The sequence below is a fragment of the Jaculus jaculus genome, chromosome 11, assembly GCF_020740685.1.
Source record: "Jaculus jaculus isolate mJacJac1 chromosome 11, mJacJac1.mat.Y.cur, whole genome shotgun sequence".
NCBI classification, from domain to species: Eukaryota; Metazoa; Chordata; class Mammalia; order Rodentia; family Dipodidae; genus Jaculus; species Jaculus jaculus.
In genome coordinates, this window is record NC_059112.1 from 55,353,701 (window position 1) to 55,377,752 (window position 24,052).

At 44.7% G+C, this 24,052-nt stretch overlaps 1 protein-coding gene across 1 annotated transcript; it reads right to left on the reverse strand.

Moving 5' to 3' along the window:
- Nucleotides 1-17,474: 17,474 nt before the first annotated feature.
- Nucleotides 17,475-18,551, reverse strand: LOC123464456 (60S acidic ribosomal protein P0-like). The gene has a single exon (XM_045161697.1). It carries the CDS (start codon nucleotides 18,534-18,536, stop codon nucleotides 17,550-17,552), a length of 987 nt encoding a protein of 328 aa, XP_045017632.1. The 5' UTR covers nucleotides 18,537-18,551; the 3' UTR covers nucleotides 17,475-17,549.
- Between the last annotated feature and the right edge of the window lie 5,501 nt (nucleotides 18,552-24,052).

Below are 24,052 nucleotides of genomic sequence, written 5' to 3' on the forward strand. Positions count from 1 at the left end.
CTTCAAAAATCCACTCTTCATCATATCCCCTCCCCCTCTCTGTTAGTCTCTCTTTTATTTTGATGTCATCATCTTTTCCTCCTATTATGAGGGTCTTGTAAAGGTAGTGCCAGGCACTGCGAGACCATGGATATCAAGGTCAATTTCTGTCTGGACGATTGCATTGTAAGCAGTCCTTCTCTTCCTTCAGCTCTTACATTCTTTCCACCACCTCTTCCACAATGGACCCTGAACCTTGAAGGGTGTGATAGATGTTTCCATGCTGAACACTCTACTATCACTTCTTCTCAGCACTATGGTGCCTTCTGGGTCATCCCAGTGGTCACCACCATCTGAAAAGAGAAGCTTCTCTAAAAAGAAAAGTGAGAGTAAGCCAGGCATCGGGGCACACAGCTTTAGTCCCAGCATTAGGGAGGCACAGGTAGGAGGATTGCCATGAGTTTGAGGCCACCCTGAGACTCCATAGTGAATTCCAGGTCAGCCTGGGCTAGAGTGAGACCCTACCTCAAAAAACAAAACAAAAAAAGTGAAAGTAGCACTAATATATAGGTATGAATGTTAAGTAAAGTACTTACAGGACTGTTTGGTGAGCATAATATATGCATCTAGTCAATCAAGAGCAGGCATTATACTCCTAAGGCTCATGACTTCCCCCATTACAGACTTTTGATTATGTTTTCAGTACCAAACATGTATTCCCTCCCACAGAGCAGGCCTCTAGTCCAATTAGAGAGCAGTTGGTTTCCCCTATAACAAACATGCCACTATTGCACCAATTCAGTCATTTGGCCTGGCTGGCCAAAGTTAAGGCTTGCAGTGTCCACTGCTTTCACTGCTGCTTTTTGTTTTTTGAGGTAGGGTTTGGCTCAAGCCCAGGCTGACCTGAAATTCACTATGTAGTCTCAGGCTGGCCTTGAACTCACAGCAATCCTCCTGCCTCTGCCTCCTAAATTCTGGGATTAAAGGCATGCACTACCATGCCCAGGTAATTTTTTTTTTTTTGAGGTAGGGTCTCACTGTAGCCTAAGCTGACCTGGAATTCACTATGTAGTCTCAGGGTGATCTTGACCTTACAGTGACCCTTCTAACTCTTGCCTCCTGAGTGCTGCAATTAACATGCACCATCATACCCAGCTTTTTATTTATTTAATTTTTAAAAAATTTTTTATTGACAACATCCATGATTGTAAACAATATCCCATCAAAATTCCCTTCCTCCCCCCACTTTCTCCTTTGAAACTCCACTCTCCATCATATCCCTTCCCCCTCTCAATCAGTCTTTTATTTTGATGTCATCATCTTTTTCTCCTATTATGATGGTCTTGTGTAGGTAGTGTCAGGTACTGTGAGGTCATGGATATCCAGGCCATTTTGCGTCTGGAGGAGCACATTGTAAGGAGTCCTGCTTTTCCTTTGGCTCTTACATTCTATGTACCCTGAGCCTTGGGAAGTATGATAGAGATATTGCAGTGCTGAGCACTCCTCTGTCCCTTCTTCTCAGCACCATGGTTCCTTTTGAGTCATCCCAAGGTCACTGCCATCTGAAAAGAGAAGCTTCTCTAACCAAAAGTGAGAGTAGCATTAATATATGGGTATGAACATTAAGAGAAGTGCTACTGGCAGTTTGGTGAGCATAGTATATACATTTAGCCAGACAGCAGCAGATGTTACACCCCTAGGGCTCATGACTACCCCTGTTGTAGGTTTTCAGTATCAGGGATGTATTTCCTCCCATGGAGTGGGCCTCCAGTCAAATTAGAGGGTGGTTGGTTTCCCCCATAACAGATGTGCCACTATTGCACCCGTTGGCTCATTTGGCTTGACTGGCCAAGTATAAGGCTTGCATTGTCCACTGTTGAGTATCTTCGCTGGTAATTTCTCTCTCTCCCATTGAACTGCATGCAGCGTATGCCCAGCTTTTAAATTTTTTAAATTTAATTTTATTTATTTGTTTATTTATTGATTTGCAGGGAGAGAGAGAGAGGATAGGCATGCCAGGGCCTCTAGCCACTGCACACTCCATATGCATGCTCCATTTTGTGCATGTGGGGGGAATAAAACCCAGGTCACTAGGCTTTGCAGGCAAGTGTCTTTACCACTGAGCAATCTCTCTAGCCCCTGCTTTACTTTTTTTTTGAGATGAGTCCTACTGAGGTATTCTAGGCTCAGGTGTCCCAGACTGGCCTCTGCCTTTCAATATTCCTGCTGTTTATCTTCATGGGTCTCACATTTTCAACACTACATGTCTGAACAAGCTTACTGTGGGGTTCTGGCCTTTGGTGTATTTTGAGAGGGGAGGAGGGGTTGTGTATGTGTCAGATGGAGTCTCCCATTTTTGCCTGAGGTTTTGTCCAATAAGGAAAAATGAGCAATATCATTACCCTGAAAAGGTCAATCCCACTCTCTGAGACTCATAAAAGCACCCTATGGGCCTGTCCTTTTCCTTCACATCTGTCCCCTGTGTACTGTGTCCACTTCCCTCTCCCCCATGGTTCACAGCCCTTTCCCTGCAGACCTGACTCCCCATAGTCTTTCTCTGTGGCTTGGTGCTGTCTTGTGCTGGGGATGCTGACAGCTTGTTCTCTACTTGGGTGGCAGGGAAAGGGTGCCCAAGTTTCATTGTCCAGCACCCTGGCTTAGGTTGTACTTTGCCCTCACCAGCTGCTGGCCTGAGTAGTGTCAGAGCCTATCATACAAAGAGCAACACAGTGGCTACTTTCCCGCATGACTAAATCTCTGTTGTGCTGACCCTCCTCCTTCCATGTTTTGAGTTCACTGAGGTTGTGAAATGCCCCTCTGTAAACTGTATCTATGTGGAAGAGATGGGAACAAAACTAATGACAAAATACACTTACAACCAACAAAGATCTAAAGAACTAGACATACTATGTTCATGGATTGAAAAACTCAAGATATCTTAGTCAATGTTCTCACTGAATTGAACTATAACCTTAATGTGATTCTATCAAGAAGTTTTTGCCAGGCATGTTGGTGCCCACCTTTAATTACAGCACTGGAGATGCAGAGGTAGGAGGATCACTGTGAGTTCAAGGCCAGCCTGAGACTACATAGTGAATTCAGCCTGGGCTACAGCAAAACCCTACCTCAAAAAATTGGGAAAACAAAAAAAAGGAGGAGGAGGAGGACAACTTTTTGTATATAGGAGTGCACCAGGGCCTCTTGCCAATGCAAACTTCAGTTGCATGTGCAACTTTTTGTCTGGCTTTACATGGCTACTAGAGAATCGAACCTGGATCAGCAGATTTTGCAAGCAAGTGTCTTCAACCTCTATGCTATCTCCAGCCTGCTAGCTGGGATTTTTGTTTGTTTGTTTGTTTTGTTTTCCTTTTTTTTTTTTTTTTTTTTTTTTTTTGGTTTTCCAAGATAGGATCTCACTCTAGCTCATGCTGACCTAGAATTTACTATGTACTATGTAGTCTCAGGGTGGCCTTGAACTCATGGTGATCCTCCTACCTCTGCCTCCTGTTTGCTGGGACTAAAGGTGTGCACCACCACACCCAGCTTCTATCTGTTTTTTTGTTTTTAATGAAATGGGAAAAAGGACAGGGGACATGACTCAACATTTGCTTGCAAAGCCTGCCAACTCTGGTTCAATTCTTCATCACCCATGTAAAGTCACTTGGAGACCAGTCTTGTTTGTAGCAACAAGAGGCCCTGTCTCAAAGAAGATGGGGTACAGACAAATTCTCTGACCTCAGTGAACACACCCATATGTACAATCACATACACAAATATCAATAAATAACTTTTTATCAACAGCTCCCATACTTATAGACAATAAACCAGGAAAATTCCCACCTCTCCCCCATCAATAAATAATTTTTTAAATCTTTTTTGTTTTATTCATTATTCACCAGAGAGAGAAGGACTGACAGAGAAAATGAATGTGGGTGTGCTAAGGCTTACTGCCACTGCAAATGAATTCCAATACATGTGCCACTTAGTACATCTGGCTTACATAGGTACTGGAAAATCAAACCCAGCTCATTAGGCTTTGCAGACAAGTTCCTTAACCTCAAAGCCATCTATATCTCCAGTCCCCCATAATTTTTTGTTTGTTGGTTGGTTGGTTTTTTGAGGTAAGGTCTCACTCTAATCCAGGCTGGCCTGGAATTCACTATGTAGTTTCAGGGTGACCTCGAACTCATCGTGATCCTCCTACCTCTGCCTCCCTAGTGCTGGGATTAAAGGCATGTGCCACCATGCCTGGCTTCAGTAAAATTTTTTTAAAGAAAAAGGGTAAGGCTGGAGAGATGGCTCAGTAGTTAAGGCACTTGGCTTGCAAAGCCTAATGACCTGAGTTCAATTCCTCAGTACCACATAAAGCTAGATGCACAGTGACCCATTATTGGGAGTTTGTTTATAGTGGCTAGAGGCCCTGGCATGCCCATTCTCATTCTCTCTCTCTCTCACTCTATCTCTCTCTCCTTTTTCGTCTCCTCTCTCTCCCTCTTCCCCACACCTGCTTGTGAATAAATAAAATACTTTCAAAAAATATTTTATTTTTTAATTATTTATTTGAGAGAGAGAAAGATGGAGAGAGAGAGAGAATAGGCTTGTCAGGGCCTCCAGCCACTGCAAATGAACTCCAGACATGTGTGCCACCTTGTGCATCTGGCTTATGTGGGTCCTGGGGAATCAAACTGAGATCCTTTGGCTTTGTAGGCAAGTGCATTAGCCACTAAGCCATCTCTCCAGCCCTAAATATATTTTTCAAAAAAGAAAGTGGAAGCCTGGAAGCACACCTTTCATCCCAGCACTCGGGAGGCAGAGGTAGGAGGATCCTCATGAATTCGAGGCCACCCTGAGACTACATAGTGAATTCCAGGTCAACCTGGACTAGAGTGAGTCCCTACCTCAGAAAGAGAGAGAGAGAGAGAGAGAGAGAGAGAGAAAATATATACTTAAAAAGAAAAAGAAAAAAGTCAGTCTGTTGAGCTTGCCTCATGTGCCACGTTGTGGATCTGGCTTATGTGGGTACTAGGGAATTGAACCTGGGCCTACAGGCTTTGAAAGCAAATGCCTTTAACCACTGAGCCATCTCCCCAGCCCTGGTTGTGTTCTTATTTTTTTGGTGGGGGTGTTCAAAGTACCGTCTTACTCAAGCCCAGGCTGACCTGAAATTTACTATGTAGTCTCAGAGTGGTCTTGAACTCAAGGCAATCCTCCCACTGCTGCCTCTGGAGAACTGGGATTAAAGGTGTGTGCCACTACGCCCGGCTCTCACAGGACTTCTGCATTAGTTCCCAAGGCAGAATTAACAAGGGCAACTTGCAGCAGAAACTTAGCTCAGTGATAGAGTTCTTCCATAGTAAGGTCCTAGGTTCAATACCCAATGAGAGAGAAACAAAGATATTCCCTCACCCTGGCTTCCTGTCTACTGAACACAGTTTCCATCCTTAGATACTCTCAGTGGACAGTGTGTACATACCTTGAGAGAGCCACATCTTGGAGACATCTTTGATGATCACACAAAGCTGTGCCTTCTTAGAATTGATCCTCAGGGGCCTGTTTAACATTCAACCCCCAGTTAGGCTAAATCTATGTTCAGTGTCTCTCCTTTTTTGTTCATTTGTTTGAGGTAGGGTCTCACTCTAGCTCAGGCTGACCTGGCATTCATTTGGCAGTCCCAGGCTGGCCTCAAACTCACAGTGATCCTTCTACCTCTGCCTCCCAAGTGCTAGGATTAAAGGTTTATGCCGCCACACCCAGCTGTCCTTACTTTTTATTTGAAAACAAATTCAGACTTCTGTCAGCAGCCCAAACCAACATTAAGTGAGGCTTCTCAAATCAATGTGTCTTTCCCAAACAGTACTGGGTTCAAAATCAAGCAATGGAGGCCAGGCATGGTGGCACACACCTTTAATCCCAGCACTCAGCAGGCTGAGGTAGGAGGATCACAGTGAGCTGAAACTACATAGTGAATTCCAGGTCAGCCTGGGCTAGAGAGAGACCCTACCTTGAAAAAACAAAATAATAAATAAATAAATGTCCTCTACAGTGACATGGGTCCAGAAAGCCAGTCTGGCTATTTACGAGCTAGCTCTCCCACAGAATGTTTATGATAAGAGAGCAGGAGGCCATCTGTCCATCCCAAATGCCTGGGGTAAAGACTGACTGGCACAGGCCCTGGAAAACAAAAGGTGGCAGGAAGACTGACCCTTCTGGCCATGAACCACTGTGCCACCCAGCCCGCCAGGCATCCCCTCCAGGCGCCCACACACAGCTGTGCAGAGCCTCCCAGACCTGTCTGATTTCAGCATCCCGCCTCCCTCCCATGTCTGCATGATGACTCACTTGCTCCTCGAACGTCCACCCAGGGCTCAGGTGCTGGAAGCCCACGCAGGATGCCCCACCCCAAACAGGGACCATGTCAGCACATCAGGATCCAGATTCTCAGGCTGCCTCAGAAATGACCCTGTGACTTTATCCTCCTGGACATGGAAGGGAGCAATTGCTGGAACTGAGGATGTTTATTTTCTTCCTGAGGCTGGGCTCTGCTTGCTGTTGCCAGGCTCCATTTGGTCTCCACAGGCTAAGCACCTGGGGTGTCTACCTCCTCTCCACCCTATTTAGCCCTAGGACTCACTAAAGACACAAAGCAGAGGTAACAAAGTGTCTGCAGCCCAGCTTGCTGCCCACACCTCAGGACTGTATTCTGTCTGTCCCCACCCCTCAGACCTATTCATCTTAAAGGGATGAAGGGCCTTGTTTTTCTCATTTGTGGATGTAGTGTCATATGGGGATTTTTTTTTATGTACAATGTGAGATAGTATGTCTGTTTGTGAGTGTGTATGTACTACTGGGGCTGGCACATACCAGGCAACCACTTTACCACAGAGCCACACCACCAGCCTCTGTATCTAACTTTTTTGTTTGTTTGTTTTGAGGTAGAGTCTCTCTGTATCACAGGCTGACCTGGAATCCACTATGCAGTCTCAGGGTGGCCTTGAACTCACAGCAATTCTCCTACCTCTGCCTCCTGAGTGCTAGAATTAAAGGTGTGCACCACAGTGCCCGGGTTCTGCTCTGGAATTTACATTCCCCTCTGCTTGGAGGAGATGGACCATCTCCCCTTATTCTTGGGAAAGTGGTTCTTCAATCTCACTGCTCCAGGGTCTACTAGCCAACCATTTTCAACCAGGCTGAAACTACCCTGCTCTGAGGACAGAGGTCTGCAGAAACATGAGATGTTCATGATGTTTATATGCCGTTCAACACATCTGCTTACAGGTAAGCCATGCCATTCCCACGAGTGTGTGAATGTGAGTTGCGATCCTGTGTCTAGTTTAGTAGTGTGAGATTTGTATCTCATTACTTTTCTCCATTGGTATTAAATTGGTTTTTGAGTATGTGTGTTTGTGTGGGATGACATAACAATTCTATGCATGTGTGTATTGTAAGATAGTTACAAACTTTTCTGGAATACATTGGAAGTAATTTATGTGTATAGAGTGATGTGTATCCATTTTGCACATGTGTGTGCATGCTATAAGTTGCATGCCAATAGATTGTTTATGGTAGGAAAGGTACTTCTTTTTTTTTTTTTTTTTTTTTTTTTTTTTTTGGTAACCTGAAGCCAGATGTGGCTCACGCCTTTAATTCTAGCATTCAAGGCAAAGATAGGAGGATCACTATGAGTTTGAAATCACCCTGAGACTACATAGTGAATTCCAGCACAAAGTGTGTCTGGGTCTCAAAGGAAGCTGTCTCCATCTTTTAACATGTTTACTTTTTCATTTCTTATTTTTATTTTTTGAGATAGGGTCTTGCTTAGCCCAGGCTGACCTGGAATTCACATGTCTCAGGGTGGCCTCAAATTCACGGTGATCCTCCTACCTCTGCCACAATGCCCAACTCATGTTTGTTTGTTTGTTTGTTTTTCTCAATTTTTATTAACATTTTCCATGATTATAAAAAGTATCCCATGGTAATATCCTCCCTCCCAACCCCCACTTTCCCCTTTGAAATTCCATTCTCCATCATATCCCCTCCCCATCTCAATCAGTCTCTCTTTTATTTTGATGTCATGATCTTTTCCTCCTCTTATGATGGTCTCGTGTAGGTAGTGTCAGGCACGGTGAGGTCATGGATATCCAGACCTTTTTGTGTCTGGAGGAGCACGTTGTAAGGAGTCCTACCCTTCCTTTGGCTCTTATATTCTTTCTGCCACCTCTTCTGCATTAGACCCTGAGTCTTGGAAGGTGTGATCGAGATGTTACTCAGTACTCCAGTCACTTCTTTCCAGCACTAGGATACCTTCTGAGTCATCCCAAGATCACTGCCATCTGAAAAGAGAAGATTCTCTACCCAAAGTGAAAGTAGCATTAATCTAAGGGTATAAATATTAAGAGAAGTGCATACTGGGCAGTTTGATAAGCATAGTATATACATTTTTCCAGACATCATCAGATGTTATACCCCTAGGGCTCATGACTACCCCTGTTTTATATTTTCAGTATCAGGGATGTGTTCCCCCCAACAGAGCAGGCCTCCAGTCCAATTGGAGGGCAATTGGTTTCCACCATGACAGACATGCCACTATTGCACCCGTTGGCTCATTTAGCCTAGCTGGCCAATTATAAGGCTTGCAGTGTCCACGGTTGAGTATCTTCACTGGTGGTATCTCTTTCTCCCATTGAACTACATGTAGAATGGCTTCTTCCAGCTTTCTGTCAGCTGGTCTACATGGAGGAGGTTATCATCTCAGTTCCAGCAGGATTTCTCAGTGGCCTTGCAGCCCAAGTATGTGGAGTCTTCAGCAATAGGGTCTTACCATCTATTCCTGGTGGGAAACCAAGGGCCTTGGCAATGGCCTATAATGTTTTTGGGGTATCAGGGACCTCCCTGGCCAACAACTCACTGGAGGTATCCCATCCCTGGCACTGAAAATTTTCTAACAATGATCTATGGCTCCTGAGTGTTCCATTGTCCAAAGTCGAAGGATTCCCTATGATTTATTTGCATCCTCTTAGATTTTGATTAGCCCTCCCTCCACCTGTCAGGAAAGGTACTTTTAAAACGGTTTAATTATTTGAGAGAGAAAGAGAATGGGCATGCCAGGGCCTATGGCCACTGCAGTCGAACTCCAGACACATGCACCACATTGTGCATCTGGCCATCTGGCTTTATGTGGGTACTGGGGAATCGCAGGCAAGTGCCTTAACTGCAAAGCCATCACTCCAGGCCAAAAAAGTACCTTTTTTGTTTTTATTTTGTGAAGTAGTGTCTCATTCTATCCCAGGCTAACATGTAAGTCATTCTATAGTCCCAAGCTGGCCTCAAACTCACAGTAATTCTCCTACTTCTGCCTCCTGAGTGCTGGGAATAAAAGCATGTGCCTCCATGCCTGGCTCTCCTACTTTTAAGACAGGGTTTCTCTTGTTTTTGCCACTGTTGCTTGTGAGTTCCTGTATTCTCCTGGTTCTACTCTTCACTGTCATAGGTGTGTTGGGATTACAAATGTGAGTGCTACTTTACATCCAGGTTTGTGTGGGAGTTGAGGAGAATGGAAATCAGGTCGGCCGTCCAGCAAGAAAGCACCTTCAACCACTGAGCCATCACTCCATTGTGCTTTCTCCTTTTTATTTAGTTTAGAAACAGAATCCATGGAATGGTGCCACCCACAGTTAAGGTGGGTTCTCCCACCTTAGTTAAACTAATCTATAAAATCCCTCACAGATATGACCAGAGATTTATCTCCTAGCAGATTCTAGGTCTTGTCAAATTGACAATATTAACCATCACACACTCTACCTGAAAACAAGAACTTTAAAATTAAAAGTGTGAAAGTCCTTGCCTGTAAAATCTAAGGACCTGTGTTCAATTCCCTAGTATCCATGTAAATCCTGCTGCACAAGTGGCACATCTGGAGTTCATCTGCAGTGGCTAGAGGCCCTGGTGTGCCCATTGTCATTCTATCTATCTATCTACCTACCTGCCTACCTATATCTTTGCTTGCAAATAAATAATTTTTTAAAATTTCCAGGTTGGATGTCTGTCATGGTGGAAACCAACTGCCCTCCAATTGGACTGGAGGCCCGCTCCATGGGGGGGAATTCATCCCTGATACTGAAAACTTACAACAGGGGTAGTCATGAGCCCTAGGGGTGTAACATCTGCTGATGTCTGGAAAAATGTATATACCATGCTTATCAAACTTCCCAGTAAGCACTTCTCTTAATATTTATACCCTTAGATTAACGCTACTCTCACTTTGGGTAGAGAATCTTCTCTTTTCAGATGGCAGTGACCTTGGGATAATTCAGAAGGTATCCTAGTGCTGGAAAGAAGTGACTGGAGTACTGAGTAACATCTCGATCACACCTTCCAAGACTCAGGGTCTAATGCAGAAGAGGTGGCAGAAAGAATATAAGAGCCAAAGGAAGGGTAGGACTCCTTACAACGTGCTCCTCCAGACACAAAAAGGTCTGGATATCCATGACCTCACCGTGCCTGACACTACCTACACGAGACCATCATAAGAGGAGGAAAAGATCATGACATCAAAATAAAAGAGAGACTGATTGAGATGGGGAGGGGATATGATGGAGAATGGAATTTCAAAGGGGAAAGTGGGGGTTGGGAGGGAGGATATTGCCATGGGATACTTTTTATAATCATGGAAAATGTTAATAAAAATTGAGAAAAAAATTCCAGGCCAGGCATGGTGGCACACACCTTTAATCCCACCAGTCGGGAGGCAGAGGTAAAAGAATCACCATGAATTCGAGGCCATCCTGATATTACAGAGTGAACTCCAGATCAACCTGCACTAGAGCAAGACCCTACCTCAAAAAAAAAGTTATTTCATATGAATAGAATCATGTAATAAGTGGCCCCCATTCCTGTTTCTTTCACTAAGCAAAATGTTTCCAGGTTCATCCATGTCACAGCTGGTGTTAGTGATATTTTGCTTTATGGCTAGGCCACATTTCATCCATCCATCTTTATGGCTAGGTCATATTTCATTTGTTAATTCGTCTACTAATTGGTCCTTTGGATGCTTCTGCTTTGAGACTATTGCAAATGCTGTTAGTGAGCTCACTCATGACCTAGCTCTTGTAAGGACATTGTCTTCATTTCTCATGGCTCTACTCCAAGCAGGGGGTGAGGGTTCACATGCTAACCTTACATATAATCTTTTGAGGAGCTCAGTTCTTCTAAAGCAGAGGTACTATTTTTGCCTTCCAAAAATCAGAACATAAAGAGCTCCAACTCTCTACATCATTGCCAAAGCTTGCATCTTTTATCTGTTGGGTTAAGGTATTCTAGAGGTACAAGATGGTGGCTCATTGTGCTCTTGTTTTATTTCCCTAGTGGCTAATAATATAGAGTTTATTTGTAGTCTGAGTATCTCCTATCATCTATTCAGATTATGTCATTATTTTTTAATTTTTGTTTATTTTATTTGGGGGGGTTTGAGATAGGGTTTCACTCTAGCCCAGGCTGACCTGAAATTCACTATGGAGTGTCAGGGTGGCCTCAAACTCACAGCAATCCTACCTCTGTATCCCAAGTGCTGGGATTAAAGGCGTGTGCCACCACGCCCAGCTTTTATTATTTTTTTAATTGTAAACAACAACCCATAGTAATACCCTCTCTCCCCTTTGAAACTCCCCTCTCCATCATATTCCCTCCTCCTCTCAATCAGTCTCTCTTTTGTTTTGATGTCATGATCTTTTCCTCCTATTATAATGGTCTTGTGTAGGTAGTGTCAGGCACTATGAGGTCATGGATATCCAGGCCATTTTGTGTCTGGAGAAGCACGTTGTAAGGAGTCCTACCCTTCCTTTGGCTCTTACATTCTTTCTGCCACCTCTTCCACTATGGATCCTGAGCCTTGAAAGGTGTGATAGAGATATTGCAGGGCTGAGCACTGCTGTCACTTCTTCCCAGCACCATGATGCTTTCTGAGTCCCAAGGTCCCAAGGTCACTGCCATCTGAAAAGAGAAGGTTCTTTACCAAAAGAGAGGGTAGCATTAATATATAGGTATGGACATTAAGATAAGTTCTTACTGGGCAGTTTGATGAGCATAGTATATACCTTTAGCCAGTAAGCAGTAGATGTTACAGACCTAGGGCTCATGACGACCCCTGTTGTAGGCTTTCAGTATCCTGATATGGAAGGTGCAATTAGCACATCTGGTTCAGGCCTATATACCAGGCTTATTTGGCAGGTACTGACCTGGTGTAATCCCAGTTACCTTTTGGGGTGATTTTGGTCTCAGTTATGCTGGGCTCCTGCTTGGGTCCCTCTTTGGTGTGCTGTGGGTTCAAGTAGGCTGGCTGGGTCATTGGATCACCGCTCTGGTCACCGGTGCTGGGTGCTGTGAGTTCCCTTCCCCAGGTCTCTGGTGCTTGCTGGTGTTTGCACTGGCGGTGGGGGAGGAGAGGCTGTGAATGGTGGCTGTAGTTCTCCTACTGGTTCACGTGATCCTCTACCTCAGGATCTGCTCCTCTGTTGTTTGCTGCAGTTCTCCATGTTTCTTGAGTTTGCAAGGAGTTCCAGTGTGAGAGGAAAATTCCCTCACCTGGCTTTTCCTGCAGCTCAAGCAGAGCCTTGCAGTTGTGGCCTTGAGGACCTGCTGCAGCAGCAGACCTGGTGCCTGCGCTGCTGGAGCTGCTTCTGTCCGCCTATGTGGGCTCTAGATGCTCTGGATCTCAGGTTCTTCTCTGCTGCCCTTGGTAATTTCTTATACACCTCACATTTTAGTAGAAGAGTGAATTTTGCTAGGGAATTTTTTTTGGGGGGGGAGGCTTTTCTTCTCCTAGCCTGCTTTGGTGTGGTTCCTACACCACTATCTTAACCAGAAGTTCCATTATATTTATTTATTTATTATTTTGGTTTTTTGAGGTAGGGTCTTGCTCTAGCTTTAGCCCAGGCTGACCTAGAATTCACTATGTAGTCTCAGAGTGGCCTCAAACTCACAATGATCCTTCTATCTCTGCTTCCCAAGTGATGGGATTAAAAGCATGCGCCAGCAGGCCCATCTTAAAAAATATATATTCTTCTTTTTTTTTTTTGAGGTAGGATCTCGCTGTAGCCCAGGCTGGCCCTGGAATTCACTGTGTAATCTCAGGCTGGCCTCAAACTCACAGCAATCCTCCTACCTTGGCCTCTTTGTACTGGGATTAATGGTATGCACCACCACACCCAACTGTCATTTAAAAAATTATTTATTGCCAGGTGTGGTGGTGCACACCTTTAATCCCAGCACTTGGGAGGCAGAGGTAAAAGGATCACTGTGAGTTCAAGGCCAGCCTGAGACTACATAATGCATTCCAGGTCAGCCTGAGCTAGAGTAAGACCCTACTTCAAAAAACCAAAAAAAACCCTTTTTTAAATTATATATATGGAGAGAAAGAGAGAGAGGTGTACCAGAGCCTCCAGCCACTGCTAGCCAACTCCAGATGTAAGAGCTACTTTGCATCTGACTTTATATGGGTACTAGGGAATCAAACCAGGGCTGTTAGGGTTGATAATCAAGAGCCTAATCACTGCACAATTCTTCCAACTCCCTTGTCATTTTTTTTTTTTTTTTGATGCAAGCCCAACAAAAACTGGTCTTTTATTTTCTGAGAGAGAGAATTGGTGCACCAGGGCCTCCCACCACTGCAATTGAACTCGAGAAACATGCTTCCATCTTGTGTGCATGTGCAACCTTGCATGCTTTCATCACTGTGTGTCTGGCTTACATGGGACCTAGAGAGTCAAACATGGGTGCTTAGGCTTCACAGGCAAGTGCCTTAACCACTAAGCCATCTCTTCAGCGCCCCTTCTGTCATTTTTGATTGGGTGTTCATTTTCTTATTGATTTGTAAGTTTTCACTTACTGTTTGCCATATTTTTAACATTTTATTTATTTATTTGTAAGCAGAGAGATACAGAGAGAAAGAGAGAAAATGAGCACACCAGGGCCTCTAGCCACTACAAACAAACTCCAGGTGCATGTACCACCTAGTGTAGCTGGCTTACCTGGGTGCTGGGGAATCAAACCTGGGTCATTATGCTTTACAGGCAAGCACCTCAACCACTGAGTCATCTCTATAGCCCCTTAAGGCACGTCTTGCCAAGAATTTAACCACAGCCCCAAGAAAAGTAACTCATGCACTAGTAAAGTACTGGTACCTACGTGATGAAAAGATGGCAGAAAGGAGGCTGCAGAGATGGCTCAGCAGATAGAGCACTTGCCTGCAGAGCCCAATGAACAGAGTCTGATTCCCCTGCACCCTTGTAAAGCCAGCTACACAAAGGGTTCTATGCATCTGGAGTTCATTTGTAGCAGCAGGAAGCCTTGGAGTGCCCATTATCTCCCTCCCTCTCTCCCTCTCTCTCTCTCTCTCTCTCTCTCTCTCTCTCTCTGTGTGTGTGTGTGTGTGTGTGTGTGTGTGTGTGTGTGTCACACACACACAGTTTTTAAAAGTATTTTTAATATATTTTTTATTTAATTTTAAAAATATTTTACTTATCTGACACAGAGAGAAAGAGGCAGCTAGAGAAAGAGAAAGACAGAGCATGTACCAGGTCCTCCAGCCACTACAAACTCCAGACACATATGTACCACCTTGTGCATCTGGCTTTACATGGGTGATGGGGAATTGAACCTGGGTTCTTTGGCTTTACTGGCAAGTGCCTTAACCACTAATCTATCACTCCAGCCCCCAACATATTTTTATTTTTACTTATTTATTTGAGAGTGAGAGAATGGGTGCATCCTCTAGCCACTGCAAACAAACTCCAAACATATGCACCACCACATGCATCTGGCTTACATGGGATCTGGAAATTCAAACCTGGTCTTTAGATTTCTCAAGCAAGTGCCTTAACCACAAAGCCATCTCTCCAGCCCTCTTTGTTTTCTGACGTAGGGTCTTGCTCTAGCCCAGGGTGACCTGGAATTCACTTTGTAATCTCAGGGTGGCCTCAAACTCACAGAAATCCTCCTAACCTCTGCCTCCTGAGTGCTGGGATTAAAGGCGTGTGCCAGTACACCCAGCTCTGTCTGTCTCTCTCTTTACTTGCAAATAAATAAATAAATACAAATTTTAAAAGAAGTGACTTAAGGGAGGAAGGGTTAATTTTGGCTTGCAGTTCAAGAAGACATAGTCATCATGGCAGGGAAAGCATGGCGTCAGGAGAGTGGTGTGGTGAGGTTTAATCCCTGCCTCTGCAGTCAGGAAGGGGAGAGAGGACTTGGAATAAGTCCAGGCCAAGAAATCTCAAGGCCTTCCCTCCTGTAACCCACTTCTTGCAGCTAGGCCCTGTCTCAAAACCCATTCCCAGCGGAAGCCTAAGTGTTCAAGCATATGAGCCTATAAAGGACATTTCACATTGGAACCACAACCTGCTGTGTGATTTGTAAGACTTTCCTCCCAGTCTGAGGGTTGTTTTAGCCCCTCATTGCTGAGGGTTTTAAGACACAAAAGTTTCTTTCTCTTTTTTTTTTTTCCAAAGCAGGGTCTCATTCTAGCCCAGGCTGATCTGGAACTCACTCTGTACTCCCAGGCTGGCCTCAAGCTCAGTGATCCTCCTACTGCTCCCCCTGGGATTAAAGGCATGGGCCACTATACCCTGCAAAAGTTTCTAATTTTGACAATCACCACTTTACTTATATTCTCATTTGAAACCATTGCTCTTTTCAAGGTCAAGATTTATGCTTCATTTTCACCTAAGACTTCGTTTTTTTCCTATATGTAGACCTTTGATTCCTTTAGTTAATTTATGTGTATGGTGTGAGGTAGGAGTTCAGTTCCATTCATTTGTACGTGAATAGTCAATTTCCAGCAACATTTCTTGAGAAAACCATATTTACTCAGATTGGCTTCCTTCTGGAAAATAAGATGATTTCTAGGCTTGATGGTGCATGCCTTTAATTCCAGCACTTGGGAGCCAGAGGTAGAAGAACTGCTGTGAGTTCAAGGCCTGAGACTACATAGTGAATTCCAGGTCAGCCAGGGCTAGAGCAAGGCAACTACCTCAAAAAAACAAAACAAGGGCCAGGTGTGGTAGTGCACACCTTTAATCCCAGTGCTTGGGAGGCAGAGGTAGGAGGATTGCCATGAGTTCAAGGCCACCCTGAGACTACATAGTGAAGTCCAGTCCAGGTCAGCCTGAGCTAGAGCAAGTCCCTACCTTGGAAAACCAAAAAAAAAAAAGAAAAGAAAAGAAAAGAAAAACAGTGCTGGAGAGATGGTTTAGCAGTTAAGGCACTTGCCTGGGAAGCCTAAGAACACAGGTTTGATTCCTCAGCACCCACACAAAGCCAGATAAACAGTGGCTAGAGGTCCTGTCATACCCATTCTTCCCCCACCCTTTCTCTGCCTTTATCTCTCTCTCATAAAAGCATTAAAAAAAAAAACACACAAAAAGAAAAGCAAGGAGGGCCTGGAGGCATGGCTTAATGGTTAAGGCAGTTGCCTACAAGGCCAAAGGACCCAGGTTCAATTCTCCAGGACCCACATTAGCCAGATTCACAAGGGGGCGCATGCATCTGGAGTTTTGTTGCAGTGGCTGGAGGCCCTGATGCACCCATTCATTCTCTCTCTCTCTCTCCAGCTTTCTCTGTCAAATAGATTTTTAAAAAAAAATTTTTTTAAAGCAAGGGCTGGAGAGATGCCTTACCGGTTAAGGTGCTTGCCTACAAAGCCTAAGGACCCTTATTTGACTCCCAAGGTCCCATGTAAGCCAGACACACAAGGAGACACAGGTGCACAAGGTGGCATGTCTGGAATTCGGTTGCAGTGGCTGGAGTTCAGGCTCACTCTCGGAAGGCAAAGGCAGGAGGATTGCCCTGAGTTTGAAGCCAGCCTGAGACTACATGGTGAATTCCAGGTCAGCCTGGGCTATAGCAAGACCCTATTTCATAAAACAAAATAATAATAATAATAATAATGAGGGAGAAAGAAAATAAGTTGATCACAAGTGCAAGAGGTCATTTTTGGACCCTCATTCTGCTTGGGTTTTATATTTTGATTACTACATAGTTACCCCAATTATTTTGTTTTGTTTTGTTTTGTTGTTGTTATTGGTTTTGATTTTTTTTTTCTTTTCAGTTTTTTTTAATTAACAACATCCATGATTACAAAAAATATCCCTTGGTAATGCCCTCCCTCCCTCTTCTTAGTTGGGAGATTTTTGATAACTGCTTTGATCTCCATACTTGTTATAGGTCTATTTAAGTGATTAATCTCATCTTGATTTAATTTAGGTAGGTTATATAAATCAAGGAAATCATCCATGTCTCCTAGATTTTCGTACTTAGTGCAGTATATGTTTTTATTGTATGTGATTTTTTTTAATTTCTCTGGTAAGTGTTATGATGTTGCTTTTTTCATCTCTAATTTTATTAATTTGTGTCTCTTCTCTCTCTCTTTTGGTCAGATTTGCTAAGGGTTTATCAATCTTGTTTATCCTTTCAAAGAACCAACTCTTTTTTTTTTTGTTTGTTTGTTTTTTTTCAAGAGAAGTAAGCCTTTATTTCCATGTTTTCCAAATAAAGCTGGCTTTTTGGTTGCTTTCTGGTAATTAGTCGAAGAGACCGAATCCCATGTCCTCATCTGACTCCTCCGACTCTTCCTTCACTTCCACCTTGGCTGGGGCGGCTGCAGAAGCAGGAGCAGCAGTGGTGGCGGCGGCCACAGGGGCAGCGGCCACAGGGGCAGCGGCCACAGGGGCAGTGGCCACAAATGCAGATGGATCAGCCAAGAAGGCCTTGACCTTCTCAGCAAGTGGGAAGGTGTACTCAGTCTCCACAGACAAGGCCAGGACCCGCTTGTACCCATTGATGATAGAATGAGGCACTGAGGCAACAGTTGGGTAACCAATCTGCAGACAAACACTGGCAACATTGCGAACACCCTCCAGGAAGCGAGAGTGCAGGGTATCCTCTGTGATGTCAAGCACTTCGGGGTTGTAGATGCTGCCATTGTCAAACACCTGCTGGATGATCAGCCCAAAGGAGAAGGGGGAGATGTTCAGCATGTTCAGCAGGGTGGCCTCGCTGGCTCCCACTTTGTCTCCAGTCTTGATGAGCTGCACATCGCTCAGAATTTCAATGGTGCCCCTGGAGATTTTGGTGGTGATGCCCAAAGCCTGAAAGAAGGAGGTCTTTTCGGGCCCCAGACCAGTGTTCTGGGCGGGCACAGTGACTTCACATGGGGCAATGGCACCTGCACGGGCAGCAGCTGGCACCTTATTGGCCAGCAGCATGTCCCTGATCTCAGTGAGGTCCTCTTTGGTGAACACAAAGCCCACATTCCCCCGGATATGAGGCAACAGTTTCTCCAGAGCTGGGTTGTTCTCCAGGTGTCCTCGGATGGCCTTGCGCATCATGGTGTTCTTGCCCATCAGCACCACGGCCTTCCCTCGGAGGGACATGCGGATCTGCTGCATCTGCTTGGAGCCCACGTTGTCTGCTCCCACGATGAAGCATTTTGGATAATCATCCAAGAGTTGGATGATCTTAAGGAAGTAGTTGGACTTCCAGGTCTCCCTGTCTTCCCTGGGCATCATGGCGGTGCGTCAGGGATTGCCACGCAGGGTTTAAAGACGATGTCACTCTAAAGAGGACGCCTGGCGAGAGCCAACTCTTTGTTTTATTGATTCTTTGGATTTGTTTGTTTGTTTGTTTGTTTCTATTTCATTAATTTCTGCTCTAATCTTTATTATTTCTTCCTGTCTACTGATTTTCGGTTTGCCTTGTTCTTCTTTTTCCAAGGCTTTAAGGTGAAGCATTAGGTTGTTTACTTGATACCTTTCTAATTATCTAATAAAGGCCCTTACAGCTATAAATTTCCCTCTTAGGACTGCCTTCATTATGTCCAAAAGGTTTTGGTATGTTGTGTTCTCATTATCACTTGACTCTATGAATTTTTTATTTCCTTCTTGATTTCTTCATCATTCGTCATTTAGTAGTGTATTGTTTAGTTTCCATGATTTTGTGTATGCTCTATAGCCTTTCTTGCTATTGATTTGTAGTTTGATCCCATTGGGGTCAGATAGAATGCAAGGAATGACTTCAATTTGCCTATATTTGTTAAGATATGCTTTGTGTCCCAATATATGGTCTATTTTAGAGAATGTTCCATGTGCTGCTGAAAAGAATGTATATTCTGCAACATTTGGATGAAATGTCCTGTATATATCTGTTAGGTCCATTCGTTCTATGACCTCATTTAGTCCAGATGCCTCTCTGTTTATTTTTTGCTGGTCTATTAGTCAGGGTTCTCTAGAGGAACAGAACTGATAGAATGAATTCTTTTTAAAAGGGGATTTATTGGATCAGCTTACAGTAGTCCAAACCTGGTAGCTGCTAAGTCCTCATGGCCAGATACCTCAGCAGACCCAACCCGGCACTGCAGATGGTGCCAGAAAGCCTGGAGGCTTCCTGAGGAGCCACTGGGTTTTGATCCACACGGGTCTTCAGTTGATGCTGGTCTTTAGTCTGCACTGGTCTTCAATCCACGCTGGAAGGAAGCATCTCCGGCAGCCAAGTGGAAGGGAGGAAGGAAGGAAGGAACTCTTTTTGCCCAGAGCTTCCTTATATCAAGTCCCTCTCTGAATGGGGCTGCCCACTCTGGGGGATGGGCTCACCCTGGGGGAAAGACTTCCTCCTTTAGTTGATCCTTCCCAGAAGCAACCTGTGGATTACTAAACAGATCAAGTTGACAACACCTTATCTATCACAAGTCCACCCCTTATCAACTTGGCATTAAATCATGTCTCCTTACATCATACTTAATTTCCAAATGAAAACAGTAACAAGCTCATAATTCTGCCTAACATGGTATAACTATCCCACGTACAACGGGAACCACAAAATCTTCCCCCCAACACAAAGCTTAGTCTGTAATATAATGGGTCTAATATAAATTCAACAGTTAGCTAATGATATAATCGTAATATTGGTGTAGATACATACAAACACTCTGTTATCAAGGCAGGGCAGAAACATTTACATTGCAATCACAGTCCTTGTTTCTGTAACTGGTCACGTGGCCTTAGCTGGTATTTGTAACTGCCTTCTTCTACTACCCTTTCTGTATTTCCTCCACCATCAGCAAAGCACCTCAGCAGGTCTTGGATCTTTACCTGGATGGGTAACCCATACCTTCATTTCTGAAGGATCTGGGACATTGATCACACTACTTCTATTGGGTTGTTGCAGTCGTCCATTGACTTTGACAACAGGACATGGTAACACTTAACAAATGCCCTAAAGGATCTCCTGCACTCCAGGCATACTCTTCCTTACCTCCATTGCAGAGGAGCAGTCCATTTCCCCCTGGTAATCTGGGTCAATCAACCCTGCTATCACTGTAACTCCTTTCTCAACCTGTTCACTCAGGGCATTAGGAGCCCAAAGTGACCAGGGGGAAGTCTTAGTTTCCAGTTCAAAGGAATGTTCTTTGTGTCTCCTGGCAAAAGCACTCCCCCCTCTGGATCCAAAACTTGTAGTCCAGCAGAGCATAAGGTTGTGGGAACAGGAAGCAAAAATCTAGCTAATGGGTCACTTGGGGTGATGGTAAGTGGGACCATTTCCATTTCCACCCCTTGATTCCTGGACCCGTGAATCCGGGCTATAGGAGAAACAGTACCATACATAGGATGCTGATTCTGTTCATATACAGCCTACTGTGGTGTGTACTCCCCCAGCCCTCCAAGCTATTACCACCTAGTTGGCGCTGTAGCTGTTCCTTCTAAAGGCCATTCCACCATTCCATCAAGCCAGCTGCTTCAGGATGGTGGGGGACATGGTAAGACCAATGAATTCCATGATCATGAGCCCACTGCCATACTTCCTTGGTGGTGAAGTGAGTTCCTTGGTCAGAAGCAATGCTGTGTGGGATGCCATGATGGTGAACAAGGTATTCTGTAAGTCCACAGATGGTAGTTTTGGCAGAAGCACTACGTGCAGGAAAAGCAAATGCATACCCAGAATACGTGTCTATTCCAGTAAGGACAAAATGCTGCCCTTTCCATGATGGAAGAGGTCAAATGTAGTCAATCTGCCACCAGGTTGCTGGCTGGTCACCCCGAGGAATACTACCATATTGGGGGCTCAGAGTTGGTCTCTGCTGTTGGCACATTTGGCACTCAGCAGTAGCCATAGCCAGGTCAGCCTTACTTAGTGGAAGTCCATTTTGTAGGGCCCATGCATAGCCTGCATCTCTGCCACCATGGCCACTTTGTTCATGGGCCCATTGGGCAATGACAGGGGTGGCTGAGGAAAAAGGTTGACCACTATCCACAGAATGGGTCAGCTTGTCTACTTGATTATTAAAGTCATCCTCCAATGAGGTCACCTTCTGATGAGCATTAACATGGGACACAAGTATCTTTATATCCTTTGCCCATTCAGAGAGTTCTATCCACATACACCTTCCCCAAATGTCCTTTTCACCAATTTTCCAATTGTGCTTCTTCCAAGTCCCAGACCATCCAGCCAAACCATTGGCCACAGCCCATGAGTCAGTGTATAACTGCACATCTGGCCATTTTTCCTCCCAAACAAAATGCACAACCATATGCGCTGCCCGAAGTTGCCATTGTGAAGACTTCCCTTCACCACAGTCCTTCAGAGTTGTCTCAGAAAGGGGCTGTAATGCTGCAGCTGTCCACTTCTGGGTGGTGCCTGTATAACATGCTGAACCATCTGTAAACCATGCCCTAGATCCCTCCTCCTCAGTCAATTGATCATAGGGCACACCCCATGATGCCATAGGTGCATGCTTGGAGACAGAAGGCATTACAACAGGAGTAGCAACCATAGGCATTTGGGCAACTTCCTCATGTAACTTACTCATACCTTCAGGGCCTGCTTGAGCCTGATCACGTATATACCACTCCCACTTAATGATGGACTGCTGCTGTGCATGTCCAACTTTATGGCCTGGTGGGTCAGATAACACCCAGCTCATAATGGGCAGCTCAGGTCACATAGTAACTTGATGGCCCATTGTCAAATGTTCAGTTTCCGCTAAGGCCCAATAGCAGGCCAAGAGCTGTCTCTCAAATGGAGAATTGTCTGCAGACGATGGCAAGGCCTTGCTCCAAAATCCCAATGGCCTCTGCTGTGATTAACCTATGGGGGCCTGCCAAAGGCTTCAAAAAGCATCCCTGTCTGCCACTGAAACCTCAAGTACCATTGGAGCTTCTGGATCGTATGGCCCAAGGGGCAGAGCAGCCTGCACAGCAGCCTGGACCTCTTGAAGAGCCTTCTCTTGTTCTGGGCCCCACTGAAAACTACTAGCTTTCTGAGTCACTTGGTATATGGGACGGAGTAAGACACCCAAGTGAGGAATGTGCTGTCTCCAAAATCCAAATAGGCCCACTAGACGTTGTGCTTCTTTCTTAGAGGTAGGAGGGGCCAAATGCAACAACTTGTCCTTTACCTTAGAAGGAATATCCCTGCATGCCCCACACCACTGAACTCCTAGAAATTTCACTAAAGTGGAAGGTCTTTGAATTTTGGATGGATTTACTTCCCATCCCCTGATGTGCATATGCTGTACCAGCAACTCCAGAGTGGTTGCCACCTCCTGCTCATTTGACCCAATTAGCATTATGTCATCAATATATGTGACACCCTGTGGAAGGGACAGGCGATCAAAGTCCCTGTGAACTAAGCTATGACACAGGGCTGGAGAGTTAATATAATCTTGAGGTAAAACAGTAAATGTGTACTGCTGACCTTGTCAGCTGAAGGCAAATTACTTTTGGTGGTCCTTATAAACAGCTATGGAGAAGAAAGCATTTGCAAGATCAACAGCCACATACCAGGTACCAGGAAATGTGTTAATCTGCTCAAGTAAAGAAACCACATCTGGTACAGCAGCTGCAATTGGAGTCACCACCTGTTTAAGTTTCCAATAATCCACAGTCATTCTCCAGAATCCATCTGTCTTCTGAACAAACCAAATAAGAGAGTTAAAGGGAGATGTGGTGGGAATCACCACCCCTGCATCCTTCAAGTCCTTTATAGTGGCATTAAGTTCTGAAATCCCTCCAGGGATGCAATACTGTTTTTGATTCACTATTTTCCCTGGTGGTGGGAGCCTCAACGGCTTCCATTTGGCCTTTCCAACCATAATAGCCCTCACTCCACAAGTCAGGGAACCAATGTGGGGGTTCTGCCAACTCCTAAGTATATCTATCACAATTATGCATTCTGGTACTGGGGAAATAACCACAGAGTGAGTTTGGGGACCCACTCAGGCTAACATTTGCCAAAACTCCATTGATCACCTGACTTCTGTAAGCACCTTCTTTAACTGGAGGGCCATGGTGCTTTTTGGGGTCTCCTGGAATCAATGTCAATTCAGAGCCAGGGTCCAGTAGGCCCCAAAAGGTCTGATTATTTCCTTTCCCCCAGTGTACAGTTACCCTAGCAAAAGGCTGCAGGTCCCTCTGAGGAAGGATAGGTGTAAGTTTAATATTGAAACTTTTGGTGGTTGCAGGAGGGTCCTTCCTCCAAGGGACCCAGGCACCCCTTCAATCAAGGGGCTCAGGATCTGTAAACTGGCTCAAGTCTGGAAACTGATTAAGAGGTTCTTGATTCTCTGTTGCTATAATTCAAAGTGGCTTTATGTTCCCTTGCACTAGAACTTTTCTGCTTATACAGATCAAGAAGAAACTCAGTAGGCTTCTTATCTATTTGATTTCTGGGAACACCATGATTAATCATCCAATGCCAAAGGTCCATATGAATCATACCTTTATGTGCATAATTTTTCCTATGCTGTCTATTACGAAGAACACGTTCACCCCGCCTTTGGCAATTCAGTGCTGCCACTTGGCCCTTGTTACCCCGAGGTCCAGTTATGCCCATTGCATCTAAATCACCTAATGCAGCAACTGCAGCTCCCACTGTGAGGTCTTCTTTACATAAAAAACCAATGATGGGAGAGTTTAAGTATGCTGGTGCTCCCCTCACAAATCTGTTTCTTATAGTCTTAGTGAAGGGCACATCTTCTGGATGCTCCCATTGTGGGGGCAAAGATGAGTTTACATGGCAAATCCACTCCAGC